This window comes from Furipterus horrens, unplaced genomic scaffold, assembly GCF_987537825.1.
Source record: "Furipterus horrens unplaced genomic scaffold, mFurHor1.1.pri manual_scaffold_13, whole genome shotgun sequence".
Lineage (NCBI taxonomy): Eukaryota > Metazoa > Chordata > Mammalia > Chiroptera > Furipteridae > Furipterus > Furipterus horrens.
Window position 1 is genome coordinate 40,849,292 of NW_028327183.1, and position 27,267 is coordinate 40,876,558.

Sequence of the window (27,267 nt, forward strand, 5' to 3'; positions counted from 1 at the left end):
CACAGATCCGGTAAAGATGGAAGGAGGAGGGATGGGCATCTGGCAGGCACAAAGTGAGGGGAAGCAAGCGTCACAGCTAGAGGAATGGAGGCACAGTGGACCGAGAAGAGGGGCAGAACAACCTCTAGGGACGGGCCTCATCACTGACGGGAATCTGGAAGGGCCCGAGCGCAGACGCAGCTGGAAGGGCCGCGACAAATTGCCGAGACCCGATCTGAGCGGGGTCAGGTCCACGCCCTCCAGCGCTCCAAGCGGCTGTAGCGAGAAGTCCTGCAGGATGGTGGTGAGGTCGAGGAAGAGGTCCATGCGCGCCAAAGACTCGCCCAGGCACAGTCCGCGTCCTGCGGAGGTGAGGGTGGAGCAGCCATGACGTAAGATGGGGTGAGGGGCTCCAGCCCCAAATGCCCAGGGGGAAACATACGAGGATAACAGTCTGGGAAAGATGCTTTAAGTAAATCCTGGATCAGAATGGCCGGGTTGATACTGTACAAATGCAACTGCATGGATTTTAAATCCCGGCTCTGCCATAACTATTTTTGTGATCTTGGGCACGCTACAGTTTCTGGGTATTTAAGTGGGGATAAGAGTGCCTCCATAGGTTGCAGTGAATGGTAAATGCAGAAAAAGCAGTGAGAAGAATATAATGCTTATGTAGATCTTATCATGTGCTGTGCACTACTCTAAGCACTATACAGCTATTAATTAATTTAACACTCATAATAACTCCTACAGGTGGGCCCTATTATTATCTCCATTTTATAGATGTGGAAATTGAGGCACAGAGGTGAAGTAACATGTCCAAGGCCATATACCTTGGAGATGACAGAGCAGGAGTCTGGCTGCAAAGCCCAGCTCTTAGCCACCATCCTTAAGTCCTTCTCAGAGGCAGCGCCTGGCACACAGTATGCAATATGCTAAGTTACCTACTTTTTTTCTCTCTCTAATACATACATAAGAAAGATTTTTCTTCAGTAGGGTGAAGACGGACCAAGAAAAACTAGAATCGCTTCACCTGCGCCATCCAGTGGAGGGACTGGCAGTGACCACTTTCAAGTTAAGTTACTTTCCTGCCTCTCCACCTCCCTACCCAAGGATTTCAGTCATTATCTGCCTGTAGGAGCAGGGTTGGGAGGGAGAATCGATGTCTCTGCATATCCAAGGCTGAAGATGGGTGGGATGAAGTGAGAAGGTTTGCAGGACTGGGCAGTGCAGGTGGGAATAAGGAGTCTGAATGACTGACTTGTGTCCCCAACTGCTCTCATGGGCTAAGAAGGCAGGGCTTTTCTTTCTTTTTCTTTAAATTTTTTTATTTTTTATTTTTTATTTATTTTTAGAGAGAGGAGAATGAAGGGAGAAAGAGAGGGAAAGAAACATCAATGTGTGGTTGCCTCTCGCACACCCTCAACCAGGAACCTGGCCCTGGCATGTGCTCTGACCGGGAATAGAACTGGCAACCCTTTAGTTTGCAGGCTGGCACTCAGTCCACTAAGCCACACCAACCAGGGCAGCAGGGCTTTTCTTGAAGGACTGATTGGCATCCATAAAATGCTCAGGATTGAATTCTTGGGGTATCAGGAACAGATTGGGGTCATAGTGGATTGTGTTAAGGAAGGTGATGATGTGGGTGCCCTGTGTGGGTGGAGGCAGAATTAGTGGTGCGAAAGGGCTAGGGGGTTCCCCAACTAGGATTTCCACTCCACAGGGCTGGGGGTCCTGGGAAGTTGATAAGGAGTGTGTGTGAGCACCATAGCACTCCATCGGGGGTCTGGGAAATGTGTTTGGGTGTCTGGGGTTCCGAGTGATGGATGATGAAAGCTGTGTTGTAAGGGTCTGAATCAGGAATGTGGGATACCCCTTGAGGGAACAGATTTAGGTTTCCTGGGGAGGAATTGAGTCTCTGAGAACAGTGCTTAGGCACAGGGAAGCCCCAGGATGAAGTCTCAAACCCTGGGATTCTGGAGAAGGGTCTTAGGAAGAAGGCCTGTTATGGGGGTGAGGTCTAGGGTTTAGGACAGGGCTCAGCCCACTATGGTCCAGGATGGGGTCCTGGGCAGGGGCTGAGGTTTTGGATTTAAGGACCTCAGATATCTTTTGCTAGGGCTTGGTGAAGATGCCAGTTGCTAAGGTCTGGGATGTGGGTTGCTAGGGACTGGGATCCTTCTTGCTAGAGCCTCAGATACCTGTTGCAAGAGCCTGGGATGCCTCTTTTTAGGGTGTCAATGTCGTTTGTCAGGTGCCCAGTGCACTTTGGGTAGCAGGAAGCCTGGAAACGTCGTGTCCTGAGTGATGAGGTGCAGCAAGTTCATGGGAATGACGTCTGCGAAGAGCTGCACCTCGTGGATCACCGCATCTGGGTAAGGCATGGTCATTCTGTTCTCTACAGCGGGCAGCCGTTGACGTCCGACCACTCGGTCGATCACCTCTCGGTGACGGAGTGGGAGTGTAATCGGCAGTATCAGCTGGGAGGAGGTGTGCGCGCCATGTGTGTGTGGGGGGGGGGCAGGGAGGAGCCGTCCAGTCAGCGCTTCCCAGTCGGGGCGCTACTGCAGGAGTGCTTGTGAGGGTTGGCCGAAACCTCGGGGCAGGAGAAGGGTTTGAGTTCAGAGAAGTCGGTAAGGGCAAAAGTTTGATTTGTGCAAGGGTTGATGCTGTTGGGGCTTTGGGGCTGCCTGGAGTCCAGGACTCCATAGGATTGAGGGCGGGGCTTTGAGGACCAGGCCAGCTGGAGTGTGGATCTTGTGGGGATGCTGTGCGGGGGCTGAGAGATCAGGGGGTGGGGCCGGCTGCACGAACCCCTTTGGACTGTCCTGGAGGCCAGGGTCCCGGGATAGACCCAGAGGCTGGGTTTGGGCACAAGGGGTCGCAGGTAGTGTTGTGTGGCAGGCCCTGCGGATGACGCGCAGGGTCCCGGCTCTCCGCTGGCTGTGGGACCTCGGCTCTGTGGGCAAGGTCAGAGGTGGTTCGCAAAGCAAGGCCATGCGGTCGGGGTCGAGGCAGGCTGTGTGGACCGCGGGAGCCACGTGGATGGGGTCAGGTTCCGTGTGGGTTTGTGGGACCAGGAGTTACCGCGAGGCTCGAACTATCAGGCGTGCTGGGCAGGGCCGGGGCTCGCTGTGCGCGGGCTGGGCGGCGCTGGGCGAGCGTCTCCTGGCGAGCGCAGGCGCGTGCGCACCTAGCACTTTCGGGCACTTCGGCAGGGTCTGGCGCGGCGGGAAGGCTATGTGTGGTCATCAGCAGGGTATCCACGTGAAAGTGGCTCACCGGATGCTGCTTCTCCCGAAGGGGTAAAGATGGAGATATGAGCCAGAATCTGTAGGTCCTGCCCCCACACTGACCGCGTGCTGGAGCCTGTGCGCCCATTCCCCCCATATCTATGCAAATGCTACTGGGTGTCAGTTCAGTCCCTCCTCCATTTAACTTCTTTTTCTCGGGGGACCTGGGGAGCGCAGGAGGGTAGGGCAGGGCAAAATCTCAGCCACAGGGTCCACAATCAACAGATTCTTAATGACTTCTTCATGAGCTTTTAACGGACAGTGGCACCAAACGGCTCTCGGCTGCAGCGCAGCAGAGCCGGGTGTTCCAGCTTCACTTCCCAGTGTGTGGAAATATGTACAAACCTGCTCAACCCGGGATCCTTGCTGGTTTGGGGCAGGGGCAGCAGGTCCGACCAGAGGTGGGACTTTCAGGCAGGGCTTACCTGTTCCATATTGATGAAGAAGCAGTAAATGAAATCTCGGGGAGAGCTGGGATCGTGGATGCTGCGAGCGATAAGGTCCTTCATGCGCCCAAAGTTCTGGAAAAGGCCTCTGTGCGGCCCAGACACGAATCCAGGAGGCTTGGAAAGATGGACCACTGGGGATGGGGCAGTCGGGGGTTTTCGAGGAGCAGGCAGGGTGTGTGCAAGTGAGAGTCAGGGTGGTAGGTGGGCATGGACGGGGTCTTTAGGGGCAATTAAGTTCTAGAGAGGCCGACTGGGGACAGGGACTGTATATATGTGGAGACGCAGTGGAGCGGGCATGGGTGTGGCTGGGCAGAGGGCAGTGTAACTCGGGGGCGGGGTCAGATGAGAAGGGGTAGACCAGCAGGGCCAACTGCAGCCCCACCCCTCAACCCTGCCTCCAAATAATTAGGCCTCCTGACCTCGGCGTTGCAGTCAAGCGGCTGCCAAAGACCACGGAGAAGGTAATGTTGCACACTGAGTGGTTCAGTGCTAACATGGGGTCCAAGGGCTAGCCTGAAGGTGAGGGGTGGAAAGGGTCTGGGGGCACGCTTGGGACACACGTGAACCACACACCAGGCCTCATGCAGCAACAGCACTGGTTTGCACAACATCCAACCCAGTCATGATAGCATGACGTGGTGACTGGCAACACAGAACATATACAACACCTGAAATGTATTTGGCAACACAACACACAACACACCAACACATGGCAATCATCAAACGTCACAGAACACATAGCATATGGCAAAACACCCAGTAAGTCTCACCCCAATTCATGCCAACACACATAACACGGCTGGCCCAGAAACATCCCAAGACACGGTAACAAGATACACTGACATATAACACCAGCATACTGCAACATTATCTCACAACATAACGCACAACAATAATGCACAACAGCCCAGCAGATAGCATAGAACACAGTGTATGTGATATCACTACACATACAATAAAGGCAGCAGAACAGATTGACACACAGTACACAGCAACACAACGACATTGGTGGTACAGGAGACAGCACAGTACAATATTGCATGCAGTACCTGGCAGCACTACAACCTCAACCAGCAATACCACACAGCAACACAACACCTGACACCCAATGACCCAACAACCAAACTTAGACCACAGAAAATAATAGTAAAACAACAAACATTCCAACACATTAGCTGTTACACAACAGCAGAGCCCAGAAAACCAGGTCTGGAATTAAATAGGTACAATATGGATCTTTTTATTTCAGTGTGACCTGGGTGAACGGACTTCCTTTCTCTGAGCCTCAGTTTTCTCATCTGTGAAATGGGCTTGAAGACAGTTTTCTAATGGTGCTGTTACAATGGAGTGTGTGGTGGGGAAGTGCTCAGCTAAGGGACTAGCCCATTGTGAACCTACTGCAAACCAGGGTGACGTGGTAGGCTGAATAATAGCTCCCCAAAGATGTTCGCACGTTATAGCTCCAAGAACCTGTGGAAATGTGGTTAAGTGAAAGCTCTTGAGATGGGGAGACTATTCTAAATTATCTGTTCTAATATAATCACAAATGTCCTCATTAGAGGGAGGCAGAAGAATCTGAGTAAGAAAAGGTGATATGATGATGGAGAGAGAGAGAGAGAGAGAGAGAGAGAGAGAGACTGGAGGATGCCATGCTGCTGTCTTTGAAGATGGAGGAAGGGGCCAGGATCCAAGAAGTGTATGTAGATGGCCTCTAGAGGCTAGAAAAGGCAAGGAAGTGGATTCTCTCCTAGAGCCTGCAGAAAGAACAAGCCCTGCTGACCCACTTTAGACTTTGGAACTCCAGATCTGTAAGACAATACATTTGTTTTTTGTTTTTGTTAGATTTTATTATTTATTTTCAGAGATAGGGGAAGGGAGGAAGAAAGAGAGGGAGAGAAACATCGTTGTGTGAGAGAGAAACGTCACTGTGTAGCTGCCTCTCCCACACCCCCAACTGGGGATGGGGCCTGCAATCCAGGCATGTGCCCTGACGGAATTGATCGGATGACCTTTTGGTTTCCAGACCCAGGCCCTGCACTCAATCAGCTGAGCCCACCAGCCAGGGCTTGTGTTGTTCTAAGTTGCTACATTTGTGACAATTTGTTGCAGCAGCAATAGGAAACAAATGCAGGCAATTATCCTTTTACTTACATCACGTCTCTTAATCTCTGCAGCATCACCTGCCACATCCTACCCCTCCCCTGAAACCAGCAGGATTTGGAGATCAGGGTAGAAGGCTGTTTACTTCTCTGCCTCAGATTCTTCTCCTATAAAATGGGGCTTATAATGGGACCTACTTCTTAGGCTTGGGTGATTTTTCAAAGAGGTAATATAAAGTTCTTGGAACAGATCTGGCATATGGTAGGTGCCATGTAAATGTTTGAAATTTTTACTAACTTTTTTTCATGGATTTGTATCCCAGCTCAGCCACTTCCTGGACATATGACTTAACCTTTCTGGGACTCAGCTTTGTCACTGTGACGACTTCCTAGCCTTGCTGGGAGGATGAAGCTTGTTAACATGTGTGAAGAGTTTAGCACAGTGTGGTATCCACTAAGCACTTCATAAGTGGGCATGCATGTGCTGAATATGGACTTTGGTGCCAGTAAGACATGAGTTTAAATCTTGGCTCCTCCACTTACTAGATTTGTTACTTCAATCCTGTTATTTAACCTCTACATGCTTCCATTTCCTCATCTGCAAAATGGATTGTTCCAAGGCTTACAGGGCCTATGTGTGAAAATGTGCTTCCCACAGGGCTCCACACTTGGTGAATCTCAAGAGCATTATCATGATGATCACCCACCAGCTGTGCTCAAAGCACCACACGGAGCGCAGCAGGGTGGCCACCACTGTAACCTATCCTGCCCTTGAACCTCAAGCTGAGCCACCTCCAGGGGACACCACTCTTATTGTGGGCTAAGCAAGGAGCCTCCCGTTCACACCCAAGTTACGGTATCTGGCAGTCTTGGCCACTAAAGTAGGATAGATGTGACTTAGGGATATGGACTGCACTCTGGGATGCGACCTTCAGTTTTCCGCAGCTCCATCAGCAGAAGTTGCCTTCCTCCATGACCCGCTCTTCAATGCTCCTCTTCCTGGTCCTGAAGTTTCCCAGCATCTGGGTAGAGAACTTCCTGAGGACCTTCCACGGCTCCCCGTTGGAGAACACGATGCCTGGGGTGAAGAAGGAGAACCAGCTCAGCCGCTGACTTGTCTCGAGACTACTACCATGTGAGTCCCCTTTCCTGTTGTTTGCTGGGAGACAGACTATGGATTTGGAATCCACACCCCCTTTGGTAAGCCCTGCCCCCCTCCCCTGAGCCTCCAGGCTAGGTTGAGTGCCTCCTTCCAGCTTCCACACAACGCTGGGCTTTCCTCACCACAGTCCTGATCGCTCTGCCTCCGCTTCCCCCATCACAGACCTGATCACTCTGGGGTCACCTCCTTCACTAAGTTGTGAAGGCACAGTGGGGTCCTGTCTTGGTCACCACTGTGTTCCTAGCATTGTCCAGTGCAGGGGTTATCACACCGGAGGTGCTGGTGGTGACGTATGGGTTAATGAATGCACAGATGAGGGGGGAGAAGCAAGAAAAAGGGACGCTGAGACATTGGGAACTCATCCGGGAGCTAGGCAGACCATGCTGTCTTCTCTCCCTGAACTCAGGGTCTTTTCATAGCCTGGCTCTTCTTCCCACAGCACTCTTCTCCCCTTGTCTGCTCCTCACAGGTCATGTTCATCTGGTAGGTCTCAGCTTGGAGATCCCTTTCTCCAGGAAGCCATTTCTGGCCCTCCCTGCCTGGCTGGGTCAGGAGATCCTCTGGGCTCCCACAGCTCCCTGGGCTTCCCCCATCCCTGCCCTGACTGTGACTCCGGGCTGTCACAGTCTGGCAATGGGGCTGTGTCTCCTACTGGACTGGGAGCTACAATAGGATAAGGCCTTGGGTGTGTTTATTTCTGATTCCTTTGGAACTAGCGGGAAACTAGGTGCTAAGGAAGAAAGAGCTGTAGTGTATTGTCTGTGTTATACATATTACCTCATCCATTTCTTGTAACAGCCTTCTCATGGTAGCACAGTGAGGGGCAGAAAGGGGAGGACAATTGCCCAAAGGTACACCCCTAGTAAGTGACAGAACCCTGATGTTACCTTTTGTGCTCTGTATTGAAGAATGAGATGGTAGCTATTTTTAGTAATGGATGATGTATGCACAGATGTTTTCTGTGCAGAAGTATCAAGGTGAGTTTCTCAACTGCCCTGTCTTCACCTCCTTGCATCTGGTATATCTGGACAGGTGAGGTCATAAGATCAAGCCTAAGGAAGGGGACATGAAGGAGGAAAGTATACTCAATACACAGTAGGTTGTCTCCCCTCTCCCCACCTCCAGAGCTCTTCAATTCCAAATCCCGGGGCACCTGGGACCCATCCTGGGGATTCTTTAGGGGGAGAAGACTAGTCCAGGATGCAAGTCTCCAGGACCCCTCTTTTAATCAGAGCAGCTTTCCTTTCTTCCTTTTCTTCTTTTTTCCTTTTCTTTTTCCTTTCATTTTCTTTCCTTCCTTCCTTCCTTCCTTCCTTCCTTCCTTCCTTCTTTCCTTCCTTTGAGTAAGAGATTTATGTTTAAAAGAAAGAAAGAAAGCAAAGAAGGAAGAAAGAAACCATAAGATGAAGTGATTTCCAAGCCTAAGGAGTATATGATATTCAGTCAGAATGGATTTATAGTTAATGATATGAAGTGCTGGGTGGGTGGGGATGGAATTAGGTTTGGGTTGGGATGGGGATGGCAATGGGACATGAAGGAGTCTGGAGATCAAAGATAAATTGGGTTTGAGGTTGGTGATGGGGATGGAGTTGGGTAGAGTGAGAAGAATAGGTAGACAGGGACTGAGATTGAGTTTGGGGTTGGGTAGATATATGATGGGGTTGTTTTTAGTGATGCTGGTGGGATTCAGGTTTAAAATGGGAACTGATTACTGACAACTTCAATAGGTGATTGAGATAGAAAATGGGGTGGGGACTGGGAAAAGATAGTGGAGTTCAGTTTGACTAAGGTATTAGGATGGGGTTGATAATATATTTTAACATGGGGGTTGGGAGAGGGTTCATAATGGGAATGGAGGTTGGGGTGAGATGCAGTCAGCCTTGTAGATAGAGATGGAGTTGAGGTGGATGTGGGGAACACGGAGGTAGGATTGATGGGGATTGGGTTGAGGTGGACAATGTGAGCTGGGGCTAGATAATTTGGTCACTTGACTGAGATGAAAATTTGATGATGTGGTTGGGATAGAGACAGGGATTGGGAGGAGAGTGGGGTTGTAGATATGGGCATTGGTAAGAAAGTGCCATTCAAGATGGTGGTAGGATTTGGGGGTGGGAGAGGCAGGACAGACTTCATCCTAGACTAGCACTGCCTGGCTGCACCCCATCTCATGTCATCAGTGAGATCAGTGGCTCTGAGTGTCACCTTATCTCCTCTTTCAATGGGCTGTGGGTGGAGAAGATGGAGAGCAGGCTTACTATTGTCCTTAGTGAAGTTGAAAAAGGTAGGGTAGTTGCCACAGCCACTAAACTCCTCTGCCTGGTCCATGAGGGTCTCCTTCATGGCTTGTTACCTGTTGAGGACCACCACTGGCCTGGGCCCCAGGTACACTGTATATATGGAGCCGTGCTGGGGGTAGGAAGACAAAAGTCACAGGGGGTCTGGGGCCATGGGACCCTTCCCTCTTGTCCTCCCCCTTACCCAAGCCTAGGCCCTTGCACCTTGGTGAGAGAGGTCAGCATGCTTTGGGACTGAAGCTACAGCAGGTTTCCCAGGAATGGGAGGGGCCTGGGGGCAGCTGGCCCTTGCCCTTTGAGCTGAGGGTCAGGAACAGACAGGTGAGGAGCAGGAGCAGGAGCAGGATGGCTGAGCTTATGCTGTCCGTGGTGCAGGCAGCTGCAGGCATCTGGGGGAGAAATGAAGTGGGAGACGATAGGGCTGGGAGGGACTGGGACCCCTTCCCTCCTCGTTTCCTCTGGAACTCAGTTCCCCAGGCCCTGGAATGTGGGCACGTGGAGAGAAGAAAGGAGGTACAGGGGAGAAGAGACAGGGAAAGGCCAGAGGATGGGGCGGGAAGAGGGGAGGGAAGGGGAGAGAGAGAGAGACAGAGACAATCAGAAAACAGAGGCAGAGGTAGTCGAAATACAGAGAGACAGACACTAAGCCAGAGACAGATGGAGAGGGACAGGAGAGAGACAGATACACGTGGAGTTACTGAGGGATACAGAAAATAGAGTGAGATGTCTACACATCTCTAGGTGTCTGTCTGGCATCCGTCTATCCATGGACCCATCACCTATCATGAGACTGACCCTCACACAGGGACAGCGGTAAAGATAGAGATACACAGGGACAGAGAAGACAAACCAAGACACAGGTTAGAGAGCCGGACAGAGAGAAAGTCACAGAAAGAGAGGCTGACAGAGACTAGAGAAAGAGATAGAAACAGAGAGACGCAGAGCTAGAGGAAACAGAGAGAGACAGAGGGGCCGAGAGCTATGTGCTTACTGAGGCACAGAGATCTACTCTGAAAGCGAGAGGGAGAGACAGACGGACAGAGAGAGGAAGAGACAGAGCGAAACACAGACTGAGGGAGATGAGAGTGACAGACAGAAAGGAGAGATACATAGAGACAGAGATGTAAACCAATAATATGAACGGAGCCACTTTAAAAGGAAGTCGGAGCCCTGACTGATGTGGCTCAGTGGGTCAGGCATCGTCCCGCAAAGCACTGGTTCATTTCCAGGTCAGGGCACACGGCTGGGTTGTGGCCATGTGAGAGGAAACCGGTCAATGCTTCTATCGCACATCGATGTTTCTCTCTCTCTCTCCCTTCCTTCTTTTCTCAATAAAAAATAACTTAAAAAAAAAAAAAAAAAAAAAAAGCCCTGGCTGGTGTGGCTCAGTGGATTGAGTGCATGTCCCCACTTGGGGGCATGCGAGAGGCAACCAAGTGATGTTTCTGTCATACATCGATGTTTCTCTCCCTCTCTTTCTCCCTCCCTTCCCCTCCCTCTAAAAAAATAAATAAATAAATACATAAATAAATAAAGTGGAGTCAGAGCTGCCATTGCAGAGGAACTGCCTTGCACCTTTTATGCCTCAGACCTTTGGAACGTTAAAACAGGGACAAATAACCTTTGCACACTGTGTCCCAAAGAACTGTTTACAAAGATAACATGAAAGCAGGTATTATGACTACTGGACTGAAAATTAAATACGTTCTTTGAATTAACATCACTATATTATGTAATCTGCACCAATAGAAAGGTCGTGGGTTCAATTCCCTTTCAGTACACATGCCTAGGTTGCGGGTTTAGTCCCTGGTCGGTCAGGGTGTTCAAGAGCCAGCCAGTGTTTCTCTTTCTCATCAATGCCCTCCCCCCGCCGCCTTTCCCGTCTCTCTAAAATCAACAAGCACGTCCTCAGTTAAAAAAAAAAAAAAATAGAAATACCCTCCTTCTATTGATATAATTGTTCCCCTTCCCATTCTCATGAATACCCCGTGGTTTTGTCTTGTAATTGGAACACTATTTGGGCTTCTGCCTGAATCAGTGGTTCCTGAATAGCTAGCTATTCTTATAGATCTCAAATAAATGCTTGTTGCCTCTCACTTTGGCCTTTTGTTTTTAGGTCAACAGAGAGACAGAATAGAGAGAAACACAGAGATAGAGAGATATGGGAGAGAGAATGAGAGACAGAGGGGACACTGACAGAGACACATACAGATCAAGTGGGAGGGCAGTAGCAGAAACAGAAAAGAATCAAGTGTCTGAACTGAGGCTTCACATTCCAGAGAAAGATGCCAGTGCAGAGACCTGAGTGCTCAGTCCTGGCTGGAACTAAAACACTTGTCAAATGAATGAACACATTCCCAGAAAAAGTCCCTGAAAGACTGACCCAGAGACCCAATCAGCCCTCAGAGGAGATGAGGAAGGAGATTCCAGCCAGTTCTAGGGACCAGCGACCCTTGTCTTGAGAGCCACCTGGCCCTTTATCTAATGAGGTGCAGGGGCAGCTGAGGTGTGTGCTGGGTCAGGCTGGCCATGGCTGCTCCAGGGGTGTCGCTGTGCCTTTGCGTGTGGTGGGTTGGATAGGGGAGGGGCAGGGGCTGCTTTTAAATCATCTCTGTCCACGCCTCCTTGTGCCCCTTCCCTTGTTCTCTCAGTGATCTTTAATCCACTCCCATCTTTGCCCCCTTACCTACGCGTATTCTTCTGGCTCCTACTCAGCTGGACTGCTCTTCTTAGAGACCACTTTTGCCCTCCTGGACCAGTGTAGCCAGCAGGCTGACCTCAACTCCTCTCACTGTGGTCAGTGGTGGCCATTTGCCCTGGAGTGGGGCAAAGGTTTTTTCACTTCTGCCATTTGGGGCCCCAGGTCTGGTTTTGGGGGGATGGGTTTGTGAAGCTGTGGCAACAAGACAGACCAGGCATGGGGGTCTGGTCTCTTTGGTGTTTTGGGTGCTTGGTTCTGTTTTCCTGACTGGCTGTGTGACCTTGGGCAAGTCCCTTTCTGTCCTGAGCAGGAGTAGCTCATTCTCCAGGGCCTGTTTCCACAGCTCTCCCCACTGCTCTCTGGTCCTCACGGTTTGTCCCTGAAGTTCTGTGTCTCATTTTGCTTCTGCCTCTCCAATCTCTGCCTCTCTCTCTGTCTTCTTGTCTCTCCTCATGTCACTCTCTCCCTCTCCCTCTGTGTCTTCAGGTCTTTGTCTCTAGTCTGTCTCCAATCCTGTCTGTGCCCTTTCTTTTTCTCTCTGCTTCTCTCTCTCTGTAAGGCTTTCTCAGTCACCATCTCCTCCAAACTCTGCATCTCTCTTTCTTTCTGTCTCTCAGGCCTCCACCAGTGAGACTGCAGTGGCAGGATTGAAGGCAGGGGCTGAAGCAGGGATTGGGAGAAGGGCAAGGTAGGTGGAAGCCCCAGGAGAAAGAATATCAGACCTGAATGACCATCCCCCTGGCCCACATACAGTCCTCCCCCTGCTCTCCTAAGCCCCCCACCAGCCATGTCTGCTGTTGGCCCCTGACTGAGAAACTGGCCTTAGTTATCCACCTCCTGGCCAGGTCAGAAGGGCAGGTGCCAAAACACGCAGCTGGGCCAGGACTATAGGGCCTGGGGTAGTGTGGGGGAGAGAGCCCCTGAGGTCAAGTCTGGGAGGCCAGGAGCTCCCACACGTGTCTGATATTTTAGCCGTAGCATCTTTGCTGTAGACATCTTTGCCATAAACATTCTAGCTGCAGACATTTCACCACATAACTAATTGGCTGTAAGGCAATTTTGCCATAAAAATAATACAAAATAACTGGTTGACATTTGTTTTTTGTTTGGTTTGGTTTCTTCATTGATGAATCAACTGCCTTTAGTCAACTTAGTATATTAAAGCCAATTGCCAGTTTGCTTTCATTTCCCCATTGACGAGCCTCTTGCAGTGACTTCCATGTTTATGTTATACATAAATAACGGTCTATGCAGTGACGAGTAGACGTGGTGTTGCTGGTCTTAAAATAGCCATGAATCTACATACATTTTAAATATATTCAAATATTTTGCATTTCTCGATAAAGCCTTATTCATTTTGTTGTTCATTTTACATGTTTTATTATGTCCTTATTAATATCCCTGTATTATTTATTGTGATTTTTTTTGGTAAAATTGCCTTACAGTCAATTAATTACGTGGCAAAAACATTTGCAGCAAAAATGCTTGTGGCAAAAATGTCTACAGCAAGGACACTTGTGGCTAAAGTCCCTGGAACCGCCCCCCACCCAGCTCAGTTTACCATTCCCATGGGAGCAGGGGAGAAAGTGCTTGTAGGTCCTGGAGAATTTGACACCCGCCCCCCAACATGGTAAGAGAGAGGTGGGGCCCCTTCTTGTTGAAGACCCAGAAAGACCAGTTAGGGCAGGTCCTGGCAGAGGTGTGAAGTCTTAATTAAGGGATTAGGTAGCTCTGGTGTCCCCTGGCATCTACTCCTACTTCAGGGGGCGGGGCAGTACTCAATCCACCCCAACCCCATAAATTACTTTTTCCTGACCCTAGAACTGGGTTGAGAGAAGCCTGAGGGCACTGACTCACTGAGGAGCCTGAGATTCATGGGAAGGGGAATTTTAAGGGGTTTAAGTTCTTCCTGTGGTCTGACTTGCTTTCTTTTAGAGGAAACTTGGGGTAGAAAGGGATGTATTACAGGGCTGGGTAATTTTTTGTGGGGGCGGGGCTGTTTTGTGGGTGGTAGGTTGTTTAGCGGTCTCTCTGGTCTCTACCTACTAAATGCCAGTAGCAGCTCCCCTCCCAGTTGTGAAAACCAAATGAGTCCAGACACTATTCCGTATCCACCAGGGGGCAAAGTCAACCCAGTTGGAAGCGCTGGTGTAATGGAAGAAACAGAAGCACAGCAAGGGCAGCTGAACCCTCCTCACCTCTCATCGGCCTCTCCTTGACCCCCAACTTGTACACTCTCTCCTGCCCCCTCAAACCTCCAAACCCTTTCTTCCTACCTCGCTCTGTTGGTGATCCCATTTCTTTTTTAAAAAATATTTTATTGTCTATGGTATTACAGTTGTCCCACTTTTGATGATCCCATTTCTATGTCATGGAGAAAACAGCATCAATCGGAAGAGAGCTAGCTCATTCTCCCATCACCATGCTTGCCCGCCTACCAGCATCTGGGCCACATATGCAGACTTCTCTCCTCCTCCCTGGAGACAAGGCAGTCCCATTCTTGAAATGGCTGATGGCTTTCTCTTTACAGTGTTATGTTTCCTGCAGAAGTGTAGATAAAATTTTTCTTAGTTTATAATTTTTTAAGGTAAAATTTATATATGATGAAATATACAAATCTATATGAACATTTGTTGAGTTTTGAATGCATCCACCAGTGTAATCCAAATCCTTCTGAGGATATAGAACATGTGCAATCATTCCTTTTTTAAAAAAGTATATTTTATTGATTATGTTATTACAGTTGTCCCAGTTTTTTTCATTTTGATCCCCTCTGCCCAGTACCCCTCTTCCCTCCAGCAATCCTACCCCCCTTAGTTCATGTCCTTGGGTCATGCATATAAGTTCTTTGGCTTTACCCTTTCCTATATTATTCTTAACCTCCCCCTGTCTATTTTGTACTTACCAATTATACTTCTTAATTCCTGAACCATTTCTCCATTTTTCCGCTTTCCCCCTCCCAGTGGATAACCCTCCAAATGATCATACTTATGATTCTGTTCCTATTCTGGTTTGCTTAGTTGGATTTTGTTTTTATTTTTTAGATTCAATTGTTGATAGTTGTGAGCTTGTTGTCATTTTAATGTTCATAGTTTTGATTTTCTTTTTCTTAAACAAGTTCCTTTAACATTTCATATAATAATGGCTTGGTGGTGATGAACTCCTTTAGCTTACCTTGTCTGGTAAGCACTTCATCAGCCCTTCCATTCTAAATGATAACTTTGCTGGATAAAGTAATCTAGGTTGTACGTCCTTGCTTTTCATCACATTGAATACTTCTTGCCAGTCCTTCCTTGCCTGCAAAGTTTCTTTTAAGAATTCAGCTGATAAGTTTTATAGGCACCCCTTTGTAGGTAACCCTCTGCTAATTCTCTTGCTGCTTTTAAGATTCTCTCTTTATCTTGAACCTTTGGCATTTTAATTATGATGTCTTGGTGTGGTCCTCTTTGGGTCTAGCTTGTTTGGGACCCACTGTGCTTCCTGGACTTGTATGTCCGTTTCCTTCACTAAATTTGGGAAGTTTTCCTTCATTAATTTTTGACATAAGCTTTCAATGTCTTGCTCTTCCTCTTCTCCTTCTGGTACCCCTATGATTTGGATGTTGGCACGTTTAAACTTGTCCCTGAGGTTCCTAAGCCTCTCCTCATTTTTTTCAATTCTCGTTTCCTCATTTTATACTTACTGATTGTTTTTTTCTTCCTAATGTTCTAAATCATTGATTAGAATCCTGGTTTCTTTCCCTTCACCATTGGTTTTGTGTGGATTTTCCTTCGTTTCATTTAGCATACCTTCACTTCCTTTATGCGTTTGCTGTACTTAAGCATTTCTATCAAGCCTGTGAGCATCTTTATCACCAGTGTTTTGAACTCTGCATCTGTTAGGTTGGCTATCTCCTCGTCGCTTAGTTCTCCCACTGGAACCTTGATCCAGTCTCTCTTTTGGGCCATACCTCTCTGTCTCCTCATCTTGACAGGCTCCTGTCTTTGTTTGCCTCTGTGTCTTAGGTAGAGCTGTCGCACCTGTTATGTTGTAAGGGACAGAGCCTTAGGTATTTGTCAGTACAGGCGACCTGTTTCACCATGCTGTGGCACTGTATGTGGGGGAGGGGTATGAGAGGGAACAATGCTGCTTGCTCAGCACTTACCCCTTTTCCAGGCACTTCTCCCACTCCTGTATGGGACTGACACCTCTCTTGCTGTTACTCTGGCCATTGTTCCCAGAGTGGGTGGGTCTGCCGATGTTCTAGGACAGTGGGAGCCCTTTAAATAAGTGGACTCTACTGAGAGACCGGTAGTTTCTTCCTCCACCCCAACCCCCACTGGTTTGCACAGTCAGAAGCAATGAGGCTTTATTTTTCCTGTCGCTGGAACCATGAGCTTTGCAGTCTGGTCTGGTGATGGGAGCGCTCCCCAGGTGTCTGTGACTGCGCTTTCCACTAGCCTGCCACTGCCACCACACCGTGTCCTCTCTGCCCCAGCTCCGGTTCTCCTACCTATCTGGATGAGTATTTCTTCTTTATATCTTTGTTCCTTGGACTTCCATGCTTTATTTTCTGGAACTTCTGGTTGTCTCTAGTTTTGAGGTAGCTGTATTTCTTCTTAGTTGTGGAGGGAGATGCAGCGTGTCTGTCTAGGCCTCCAACTTGGCCAGAAGCCCCCGTGTTTGCTTTGTTTTGAGTAGTTGTAATCCTTATGGTTATGTGAGGAGGCGAAGTACATCCACCTATACCTCCATCTTGTCTGGAAGCTGGAAATTTATTATTTTAATTGCCTATGTTAGAAAAAGCAAAGGTCTAAATTCAATGATGTAAGACTCCATCATAATAATTTAGAAAAAAGAACAAAATAAACCCAAAGTACAAGGAAGAAAATGTTAAAGAGTATAAATGAAAAATAAAAGGACAACAAATATTAGAGAAAATTAACAAAGGCAAATAATGGGTCTTTGCAAAGAAAAAAATTATAAAAAGAGAATGATGATAGAACTCATTTCATTCAAAAATTAAACAGTTTGTCATTATAGATTCTACAGATACTAAAAACATAATAAGAGAATACTATAAATAATTCAATACAATTTGAAAACCTAGATGGAAAAGGCAAATTCTTTGAAAGACACAAATTCAGTGATCAAACCAAAGCTCATTTGAGAAGAAATACATATATATATATATATATATATATATTTTTTTTTTTTTAAAGATTTTATTTATTTCTTTTTAGAGGCAGGGGAAGGGAGGGAGAAAGAGAGGGAGAGAATCATTAATGTGCAAGAGAAACATTGATCAGTTGCTTCTCGCACGCCCCCAGCTGGGGACCTAGTCCGCAACCCAGGGATGTGCCCACACTGTGAATCCAACCAGTGACCTTTTGGTCTGCGGGATGACGCCCAACCCACTGAACCACACAGTCAGGACAAGAAGAACTACATGTCTTAAATAACCAAATATCTATTAGAGAAACAGAATTTAATTTAGAAGTTCTTCTCAAAACTAAGTTCTAGACCCAAGTAGCTTCACTGGTCATTTCTACAAGACATTTAACAAAGAACTAATACTAATTGTACATAAACTCTTGCAGAGTATAAAAGAAGAGATAAAACTTCCCAGATAATAATTTGATATTAAAATCAGACAAAAGCATTATTAAAAAAACTATGGACCAATATATTTCATGAATATTGACACAAAACTCAACAAAAGAGAAACTAATTGAATCCAGCAATATGTAAAAAGGATGTCATAATGAATATCCCCACCTTCAGGAATACAGATTTGCTTTAGAAAAAAATCAGTGTAATCAATTATCTGAACAGACTAAAAGATGGAGAGTCTGTAATAAGAAATCTCTCTCTCTCCCCTCCTCTCATCCACTTCTCCCCTCCTCCTTCTTCTTCTCTCTCCCTCTCTCTTTTATTCTCTATCTCTCTCTCTGATCTATCTGTCTGTTTCCATCTTTCCATATTTCTACATCCTTTCCACTCTCCCCGTCTGACCATGGCTGGTACCTCTAAGTTGTTCGGAAGGCGTCTTAAGGCTTTTCGTGCATAGTACAGGGTAGAGCTATGGGAGAAGATCCCAAAGCTGTTCTGACCATCCCTTTGGTTCACTATCTGGACAGCAAGGAATTCCCCATGGTTCCCAAATGGCTGAGCTGAAAGACACAAGATCAGGAGACTCAGGGGGACAGCTCTCATTTAGGTTGTCTCTCTCTTCCTCATGGTCCCTGGGATCCTGTACAGTAGACATCATAATTGATAGAGTTGGTAAACCTAAGAATAGTAGACTCATCATCAGTATTTCTTTGGGTAACAGACAGAATCATGGAAACTTTTACCCTTAGATCTAATAGATTTTTAGAATCATAGACTCCACAATCCACTAGAATATAAACTACATGAGGGCAGGGATTTTTGTCTATTTTTCATTCTGTGAATTTTTACACAATGCATTGGTAGCAGAGGTGGGCTATGATCCAAATTTCCAGGATATACCCATTGCATCTCCCCTCCATCATCCCTGTATCTGAGATCAGAACTCCCAGCCCTGAGTCCCTCACTTACTCTCCTCCTGCTATTCTGTCAGCTTGAAGAAAGTTGAAGAGCAGGTACCCACATTCTCCTCTCATCCCTCATCTCTGTTAATGACGTCAACAGATTCTCCACATTGGACACCCAGAATATTTCTCACAATGTGCTTGGCTGCAGGGACGACAAGCAATGTTCAGAGGATGAGCAGGAGGAAGCCTGAGAGGGTCATACACACAGCCGTTCCCAGGTGCTTTATCCTCCTTAATCACTACCATCAGCAGCTCCCTGGCCTTCTTGCATCAGCCCCAAGGGGATGATGAGGGAGGGAAATCTGGGGGCCTCCTACTAAGTTCTTGTTCCTGGCATCATGCTAGGTGTTTTAGTTTGGTAGAGCTGCTGGAACTAATTACAACCTCGTGGCCTAAACAACAGAAATGTGTTGTCTCAGTTCTGGCAGCTATAAGTCAAGATCAAGCTTTTGGTGGTTTGCTGGATACAACATCAGCTTGATCTTTCCTCTACCTTCGTGTGTCATTATCTGTGTATGTGTTTGTCTTTCTGAAAATTTCTCCTTTTTGTAAGGATATCAGACATATTGAATTAGGAACCTACCCTTCTTCTCATGACCTCATCTTAACTAATTGCAACTGTAATGACCCTATTTACAAATAAGTCTACATTGTGAGGCACTGGAGGTTAGGCCTTCCATATGTGAACACTTGGGGAACACAATTTAACCCATAACATGAGTATTACCTACCCAGTTATCTCTGGGATATCTCTCCTAAGTTTTCCACCCTCTTCTAGAATCAGCCTTTGGCTGACCTCATTTCATCCATCCCTCGACTGTAGCCCCAGTGCCTGTATCCTCTTCCTCCATCTGACTGTGCTTAGGTCGTCTCTGGTCCATGCTTAGTCCCTTCCTCTGTCTTTCGGTTACACCTCAGAGACTATGGTTGTTTGCATCTGCCTGTTTTATTTCTTTTTGGTATCCTTTGCCCAAATTCTCCTGTTATCTATTTTTCTCTCTCTCACATCCCATTCAGCCATCACAGCTACAATAGGGACTGGTGGTGTGTTGCTTTCCCCGTGGATATGTGTGAATGCATGTAGGAATCCGCACCCTAGGTGCTGTGCAGGAGGGATCTATATCCAGCTTTTTCTGAGTCACCATGTTCCAAATAGCTGTTTCTCTGGCCTAACTTTTCTCTTGCCCCATCAGCTCTCCATTCTGCATCTATCCCTTGATTCAGCTGCTCAGATCAGTGACCAGAGCTGAATAAACAAACCACATGCTGAACATCATCATGACCCTTTCACAGAACGCCCTAGAGACAGCACATGGTGGATGTAGTGTTGCAGGTTCCTAGAAGGGAATTCCCCCCTTTCTCATCCTTGCCAGGGTGGGGTTTGTTATTCTAGCTGCTAAACTGGTACTTGGGTCAACTGAAGTCACGATCCTTGCCCAGGTCATCTAACTGGGCAAACCACTAAATTAGAATACAGGCTCGGGCTCCCCCACTAGGTAAGCCAACGTTCGTCAGAGCTGTGTTGCCTTGTGTTGCATTGTTGAGTCCTATTGAGCATCTGTTAGAGATTTGGCTGACCTAAGTTGAAAGTTCGACTAGTTAATGAGTATTTAGGGATAATACTATGGGTTTGGGGACCTCCTTAATGTAACCTTGGGTAATTCGTCTTGGCCTGGACCAATTTGTGAGTCTTTGAATGAAGCTGTGACTTATGCTGGGCTCAGGGGAAAGACCATAGGCTGACACCTATTAGTATGTGTCCCAAACAGGTTTTGGTCCCTCATCTATGGAGCACTCAGGGGAAAGACTACATTCTGTGTGATATGTGGAGCCATAGGGTGGTTGCTCATGAAAGATCCTTCTTTAGGGAACTGAGGTGGTGAGGGGAGGACAAAGCAGTTTCATTTGCCATGCTGAGGTCGGTACTCCTAAGAGTGGACTGCTCACCAGGACCCACGTATACCCTTGATGCTGCTCTGGCTGGCCATGCCTCTGTTACAGCAAAATATTAAACCTAAGACTACCACTTTGAATTGGTATCTTAACTGTGTCAAGGAGTGCAAAGAATGTTTTTCCTTATAACCCTGGGGATTAGAATCTTCCTGCAACAGAGGCATGGGCAGCAGCAGCAGAGAAATACACGTATAAGGGTCCTAGTTGAACAGTTCACTCTCAGGAGTACAGACCTCAGCATACCAACTGAAGTTGCTTCTCTCTCTCTCTCTCTCTCTCTCTCTCTCTCTCTCTGTCTCTCTCTCATCCTAAGACCTTTAAACCTACATCCCTCCTCAGCCAAAAAATCCCAAATCCACAGCCATGCATTTTGTCTTATTCCAATACCCTTAAATTTTTTATTCTTCTCTCCCAAGACACCGAAATCCACAACTTTCGGGTCCCTTCTCACTCTGAGACCCCAAATCCCAAGCTCAGGGGCTCACAATGCAAATATTCCAGAATCTTCCATTCTGCAATTTGTCTCTGTCCTCCCAAGTCCACAGTCCTGGGCCGGCCCCTCATAAAGGGTCACAATTCAGGCTTGGGCCCACTCCCTGTTAATCTGCCCAGGAGTACTCACCTCCTCCTCTGTTGGCTGCATCCCAGGATAGGCGGGGAGCACCCCAGGGGGTGTAGTTGGGAGGAGAAATGAGGCAATTATATAATCAGGACCAAAATCCACCCTTTTGTCCCAGGGAGCATAAAGGCAAACCATCCCAGCCATCACGACACGAGCTGACCATCACTCTCAGGGCCACCATGCTGGCCTCAGGGCTGCTTCTGGCGGCTTTGCTGGCCTGCCTGACTATAACAGCCTTGATGTCTGCCTGGCGGCAAAGGAAGCTCTGGGGAAAGCTGCCTCCTGGCCCACCAGCATTGCCCTTCATTGGGAACTACCTGCAGCTGAACACAGAGCAGATGTACAACTCCCTCATGAAGGTGTCACGGGGCCGGGAGAGACGGGTGGTAGGGTGGGGCTGCGCACCTGCGCCATCTGGCTGGGACGTTGTGGCAGGGGATTGGCGAGGTTGGGCCAAAATCTTAGGAAGGGGGAGTTTTGAAGGTTCAGCGTCAGGGTTCTTGCCGGGAAAGACCAGCTCTTGGAATGTCCGGTATCAGAACGTGGGCAAAGTGCATCCCAGTCTGTGAGGGCTGCGTACAGAGCCTGTTCAGAGTCGGGGCTGCTCGCTCTCACCACTCCCACCCCTCTCCATCAGATGAGCGAGCGCTACGGCCCAGTGTTCACGGTCCACCTGGGCCTGCGGCGCGTCGTGGTGCTGTGTGGCCATGAGGCTGTGAAGGAGGCTCTGCTGGACCATGCGGAGGAATTCAGTGGGCGAGGCGAGCAGGCCACCTTTGACTGGCTCTCCCAAGGCTATGGTGAGGAGCATCCGGGGTTTCTCCCGCGTTCATCTCCCAACTTGTACACCTACTTGAGGCTGCGTCAGAGCCCTTGCTCTGGTCTCGTCCATCTCCATCCTGTTCATGTGTCCTCAGCAACCTGTCTTAGTGCTTCTGCGTCTCCCTGCTTCTCTCTGCCGCAACTCCCAGTCCTCTCTCATTAGACAGCTCTCCTTTTGCTGTATCTCTCAGAAGCCCTTGGGTTTTTTGCTTTGGAAGCCTGGTCCTTTCTCTCCATGTTTCTTTTTGCCTTATTCTCCTTGCCAGCTACTGCGCGCCCCCATGCTTCTCTCTCCCTCTCCCTGCCTCGCTTTTCCCTTTGTCTTATGTTTCAAAATCCCCATGCCTCCATTTCCTGGTTATATTCTCCTGTCCCCAGACCCTCTCTGTTTCTCTGTATATATTTTGGTCCATTCTCCACCTCAGTTTTAGAATCCTTCTCCATTTTTACTTCCACCTCCCAGATCTCCAGATAGCTCCTTTTCCCTCCCTCCCTTCCCTTCACTATCTCTTTCTCTCTCTTCAGCTGAGTGTCTCTGCATTTCTGTCTGTGCAACAATTTGCCCCTCTCCTGATTTTCTTCCAACTTGGTCTCTGTCTTTCTGTATTTTCTGAGTGCCATTCCCTCTCTCTCTCTCTCTCTCTCTCTCTCTCTCTCTCACTCACTCTCCCCCTCTCACTCCCCTTCCCACCACTCTGCCCACTCCCAACTCCTACAATCCCTTCTCAGGTGTTGCATTCAGTAACGGGGAGCGTGCCAAGCAGCTCCGGCGCTTCTCCATCGCCACGCTGCGGGACTTCGGCATGGGCAAGCGGGGCATCGAAGAGCGCATCCAGGAGGAGGCCGGTTTCCTCATCCAGGCCTTTCGTGACACGCGTGGTGAGCTGGGGACCCCAGAGTACAGAGGAGGGAAACACCCTACACAGACACACGTATTCTGACCTGCGAAGGGAACTTGGCTGGGGGAAGGCATTCCTTGAATTTTCAGCCTGGCCTCAGACTACCAAGTTGACTCTGCCAAATCCCTTCTGCCTTCCCGACCCCATCCCACCTCCCAGGCGCCTTCATCGATCCCACCTACTTCCTGAGCCGCACTGTCTCCAATGTCATCAGCTCCATTGTCTTTGGGAACCGCTTTGACTACGAGGACAAAGAGTTCCTGTCACTGCTGCGCATGATGCTGGGAAGCTTCCAGTTCACAGCTACATCTATGGGGCAGGTAACCGGTCTCAGCCTGGCTCAACTCTGCCCCTGCCACAACCAGCCACCTACTCTCCCACATGGACACAGGTGCCCCAAATCCTATCCTGCTCTAGACAGGGTCCCCTCAGAACCCGTCTTCTCACTTGGATAACTGAACAGTTGTGCACGAACCCAGGACAGGTGCTTAATACTCAGTCTCCAATACTGGATATCTCAACTATACTCCCCCTACAAACACAGAAAGGGAAAGAAGGGAAGGAGGGAGGGAAGAGTTCTAGATATGTGTCCCAACTTACCATACCTAAGTTCTAAAACGGGGAACTGAACACTTCACTCCCATGAAAACTTAGGTATCTATTCTATACAGCCCCATCTAAATATCTAAACACCTGGACAGGTGCCTTTAAACCAGCGCCTCCCTTGCCCTGAGACAGGACCCGCTCCCATCAGTGGATGTCCACCGACACCTGTCCTTCCCTTCTCTTCTCCTCGCCCCATCCTCAGCTCTTCGAGATGTTCTACTCAGTGATGAAACACCTGCCAGGGCCACAGCAACAGGCATTTAAGGAGCTTCAGGGGCTGGAGGACTTTATAGCCAAGAAGGTGGAGCAGAACCAACGCACGCTGGATCCCAACTCCCCGCGGGACTTTATTGACTCCTTCCTCATCCGCATGCAGGAGGTACACGCCAGCAGCCTGTGCCGAGACGTCCAAAGCCAAGCAGATAGAAGTCAGGCTGGAGGTGGGAGAGAAAGAGGCCCATTCAGATTAGCCAGCGCATCATAATAATCTTGACAATCCCAGTTAATTAACCATCACTGTTCTCTCTACCGAGCCCTCACCCATGAGCGGGATTTGTATATGCAAATCATAACAAGCACATCTATAACACTACCACGCACCAGGGACTGCTTTAAGAACTTTACAGCATTCGCCCACTTAACACTCACACCAGCTCTTGGAGGAGGCTTTATGACCCCAATTTAGAAATGCCGTGCCCGGGGTCGCACAGCGAGGAAGCAGTGGAACCTAGCTCAAACCCTGGTCTCTCAGACTCTATTGCCAGGGCCTTTAGCTGCCATGCTCTTACCTTTCATTCCCTGGTTATCAGGTACATCTGTGTGGACAGGTGTCCTGGCTACACTGTGTGACAGTGGAGGGTCCGTACCCCTAACTGGATGTCAATCTCCTTCCTGTGAAGAAAGAAGACAGGGCTTTATGGAGTCTGAAGTTCAAGGTGAAAGGAGCAAGGAGTGGACTCTCCAGAAGAATGGTTTTTAGTGAAGGAATAGTACACAGCTGCTTACAATTCTGTCTGCATTTCAGGAAATCTCTCTTCAACTCAGACACATTCTATCGTGGTCTCTTGATCTCTCTTTCTCACTCACTGTCTCTCTCTACTGCTCTCTTTCTAAATATTTCTACAATTAAAAAGTGACAACTAAGCCGATAATTAAAGGACAGACAGTCAGCTGTTTAAGACTGTGAGAAGAGCATTTGAGTCAGAACCACAGCCTAGGCAATGGTCTGGCAGGACCAGGGCCCCTCTTCCCACCTTTGGTCTGAATCTACGAGAGGTGGGTCCAACGAAAAAACTCCAGAAGGCCCCTGAGAGCATGGGGGGGTGGGCTAGGCCTGACACCATCCCTCCCTACAGGAGCAGAAGAACCCCAACACCGAGTTTCATTTGAAGAACCTGGTAATGACCACACTGAACCTTTTCTTTGCGGGCTCTGAGACGGTCAGCACAACGCTTCGTTACGGCTTCCTCTTGCTCATGAAGCACCCAGACGTGGAGGGTAAGGCTGGAGGGGGCAGGGAAGTGAGGGCCACAGACTCGCAAAATTCCTCTGAGCCCACTGCATGTCCTCGCCTCTCTCAGATCCCTGGACCCTCGGACACAGTCTGCTAAACAGAGACCAGGTGATGATAGTCGGCTAATAGGCAGCAGCTGAGTTTCATTAGCTGTTAAAATATTGAAAATATCTCAACTGATTGGTAAAGAGCTCCTGCGCTGAGCCCACGAAGCACCCCACTATCTGCCCCTTCAGACCATTCTCCAGGACTCCTCCCTGCGGCTTCCCCCATGATTCTGGCACAGCCAGGTTGACAGGACCCTGTGCCAACAATGCTTTTGGACAACCTGTTTTGAATGATCTACCTCCATGTCACATGTGAATGTCATGCATGTCATATATCTAGCTGTACAGCTTTAGACTATCATCCCTGCCCCGAGAGCCCTAGTTCCTAAACATATTCCTCTTTATCCCGCAGCCAAGGTCCATGAAGAGATTGATCAGGTGATTGGCAAGAACCGTCAGCCCAAGTTCGAAGACCGGGCCAGGATGCCCTACACGGAGGCGGTAATCCACGAGATCCAAAGATTTGGAGACGTCATCCCCATGGGCCTGGCCCACAGAGTCACCAAGGACACCAAATTTCGGGACTTCCTGCTCCCCAAGGTGCCACCCTTGCCCTGTGTACAGGGACCTCCAACCTGCTCCCGTGACCCAACGCCCCACACCCCTTAGAAGCTTCCCGGCGCCTGTCCCACTCCCTCAACCACAGACTTCCTCAATGACGTGCCCCTTCAGCTTTCCCACTCAGAGACACCAGAATCCCGTATCTACCCGAGACCTCTTGCCTCAGGGAATATGAACCCACGTCCCCCAAATTTCATGTCTCAAGAGACATGAACCTCACTTCCCCAAGACTTCCTGCCTTGCGGACCTGACTCTCATGGCCCCCAAACATCCTGCCTTGAGAGACGTGAACTGCATGTTCCTTAAACCTTCTGCCCCAGGAGACACAGAATTTGTGTTTCTCAAACTTCTTTCTCAGGAGACATGAACCCCATATCCCCTAAACCTTCTGCCTTGGGAGACACGGACCCCACGTCCCCCGAACTTCCTGTCTCAGGGACATAAATGTCATGTCCCCCAAAGCTCTTACCTCAAAGAAGAACCTGCCTCCCCTGCCTCCCATTTCTCCTCACCTAGGGCACCCAAATTCCCCCTCTAACCCCATGTGCTCTCAGCTCACCCACTCCCCCTCCAGCTTATCAAATCCCCTCCCGCCTCCCCGCCAGGGCACCGAAGTGTTTCCGATGCTGGGCTCTGTGCTGAAGGACCCCAAGGTTTTCTCCAACCCTCAAGATTTCAACCCCCAGCACTTTTTAGATGAGAAGGGGCAGTTTAAGAAGAGTGATGCTTTTGTGCCCTTCTCCATCGGTAAGAGGCCGCTGTCTGATGCCCAGCCCTCAGTCACACCAAGAGGGATCCCTTCATCCCAGCTCCCCTCTGTGGGTGTAGCCTAGTATCGTTCTCCAGCTTGGAAGTTCTTCTCTTGTGATCTACCCTGCAGCCAACCAACTGCAACCCTCATAACTACCAAATACCTAAGCACAGGCAAAAGGAAAGGGATGGTTGTACCCATTTCAGAGGTGAGAAAAGTCAAGGCCCAGAGTGAGTCAGAGATTTGTCCAAGGTCACTTAAATCCTTCAGATTCCTGAGAAGGAGGTGACAGCACAGCAGCCATAGCGTTGTGTTTCAGAGGAAGGATCATCTGAAATTCCCATTGCTACGTCCTGGTACAGCTCAACCCCATCCCATGTCCAAGGGAAACTGAGGCTGAGGGAGGACTGGGGACTTCTCTGAGTCTCTCAGGCCACGATATACCGTCCCCTCCTCCCCGAGAGGTGAGAGGAGAGAAGTGGCGGGGAGAGCAGGCCTCACCTCCTCCCACCCTGTCTTTTCAGGAAAGCGGTACTGTTTAGGAGAAGGCCTGGCTAGAATGGAGCTCTTTCTCTTCCTCACCACCATCATGCAGAACTTCCGCTTCAAGTCCCCGCAGTCACCCCAGGACATCGACGTGTCCCCCAAACATGTGGGTTTTGCCACCATCCCACGAACCTACACCATGAGCCTCCTGCCCCGCTGAGCTAGAGCCGCGACCGTGACTGAGCAGAGCTAGTGGGAGGAGCAAACGGCGAGAGGGGCCTGGGAGGGGCTAGAGGGAGGGGCTAGAGGAAGGGGCGGGGCCAGGAATGGCAGGGCGAGGGCGGGAGGAAAGGACGGTGCAACGTGGATGGGAGAGCAAGAAAAAGCAGATGGGCTCTCTGTTCACCTTGCTG

General features: G+C 48.9%; 1 protein-coding gene, 1 long non-coding RNA gene and 1 pseudogene across 3 annotated transcripts; 1 reads left to right on the forward strand and 2 right to left on the reverse strand.

The window, feature by feature from the left end:
- Positions 1 to 70: 70 nt before the first annotated feature.
- LOC149994705 (cytochrome P450 2F3-like) lies at positions 71 to 9,665 on the reverse strand (annotated as a pseudogene).
- Positions 6,432 to 27,151, forward strand: LOC149994706 (cytochrome P450 2A13). 2 transcript variants are annotated; one of them, XM_090259991.1, is made up of 9 exons: positions 6,432 to 6,955; positions 21,747 to 21,909; positions 22,661 to 22,810; positions 22,990 to 23,150; positions 23,639 to 23,815; positions 24,792 to 24,933; positions 25,409 to 25,596; positions 26,223 to 26,364; positions 26,893 to 27,151. In XM_090259991.1, the coding sequence occupies exons 2-9, from the start codon at positions 21,747 to 21,749 to the stop codon at positions 27,072 to 27,074; spliced, it is 1,305 nt and encodes a 434-aa protein (XP_090116117.1). In that variant the 5' UTR covers positions 6,432 to 6,955; the 3' UTR covers positions 27,075 to 27,151. The 2 variants fall into 2 exon arrangements, with proteins under 2 accessions (XP_090116117.1, XP_090116116.1); XM_090259990.1 differs by lacking the exon at positions 6,432 to 6,955 and adding an exon at positions 21,264 to 21,468.
- Positions 22,625 to 26,916, reverse strand: LOC149994707 (uncharacterized). The gene is made up of 3 exons (XR_016507675.1): positions 26,566 to 26,916; positions 24,225 to 25,099; positions 22,625 to 23,870 (listed from the first exon to the last, which is right to left on the reverse strand). It is a non-coding gene; the product is annotated as an uncharacterized LOC149994707 (long non-coding RNA).
- Positions 27,152 to 27,267: the final 116 nt, after the last annotated feature.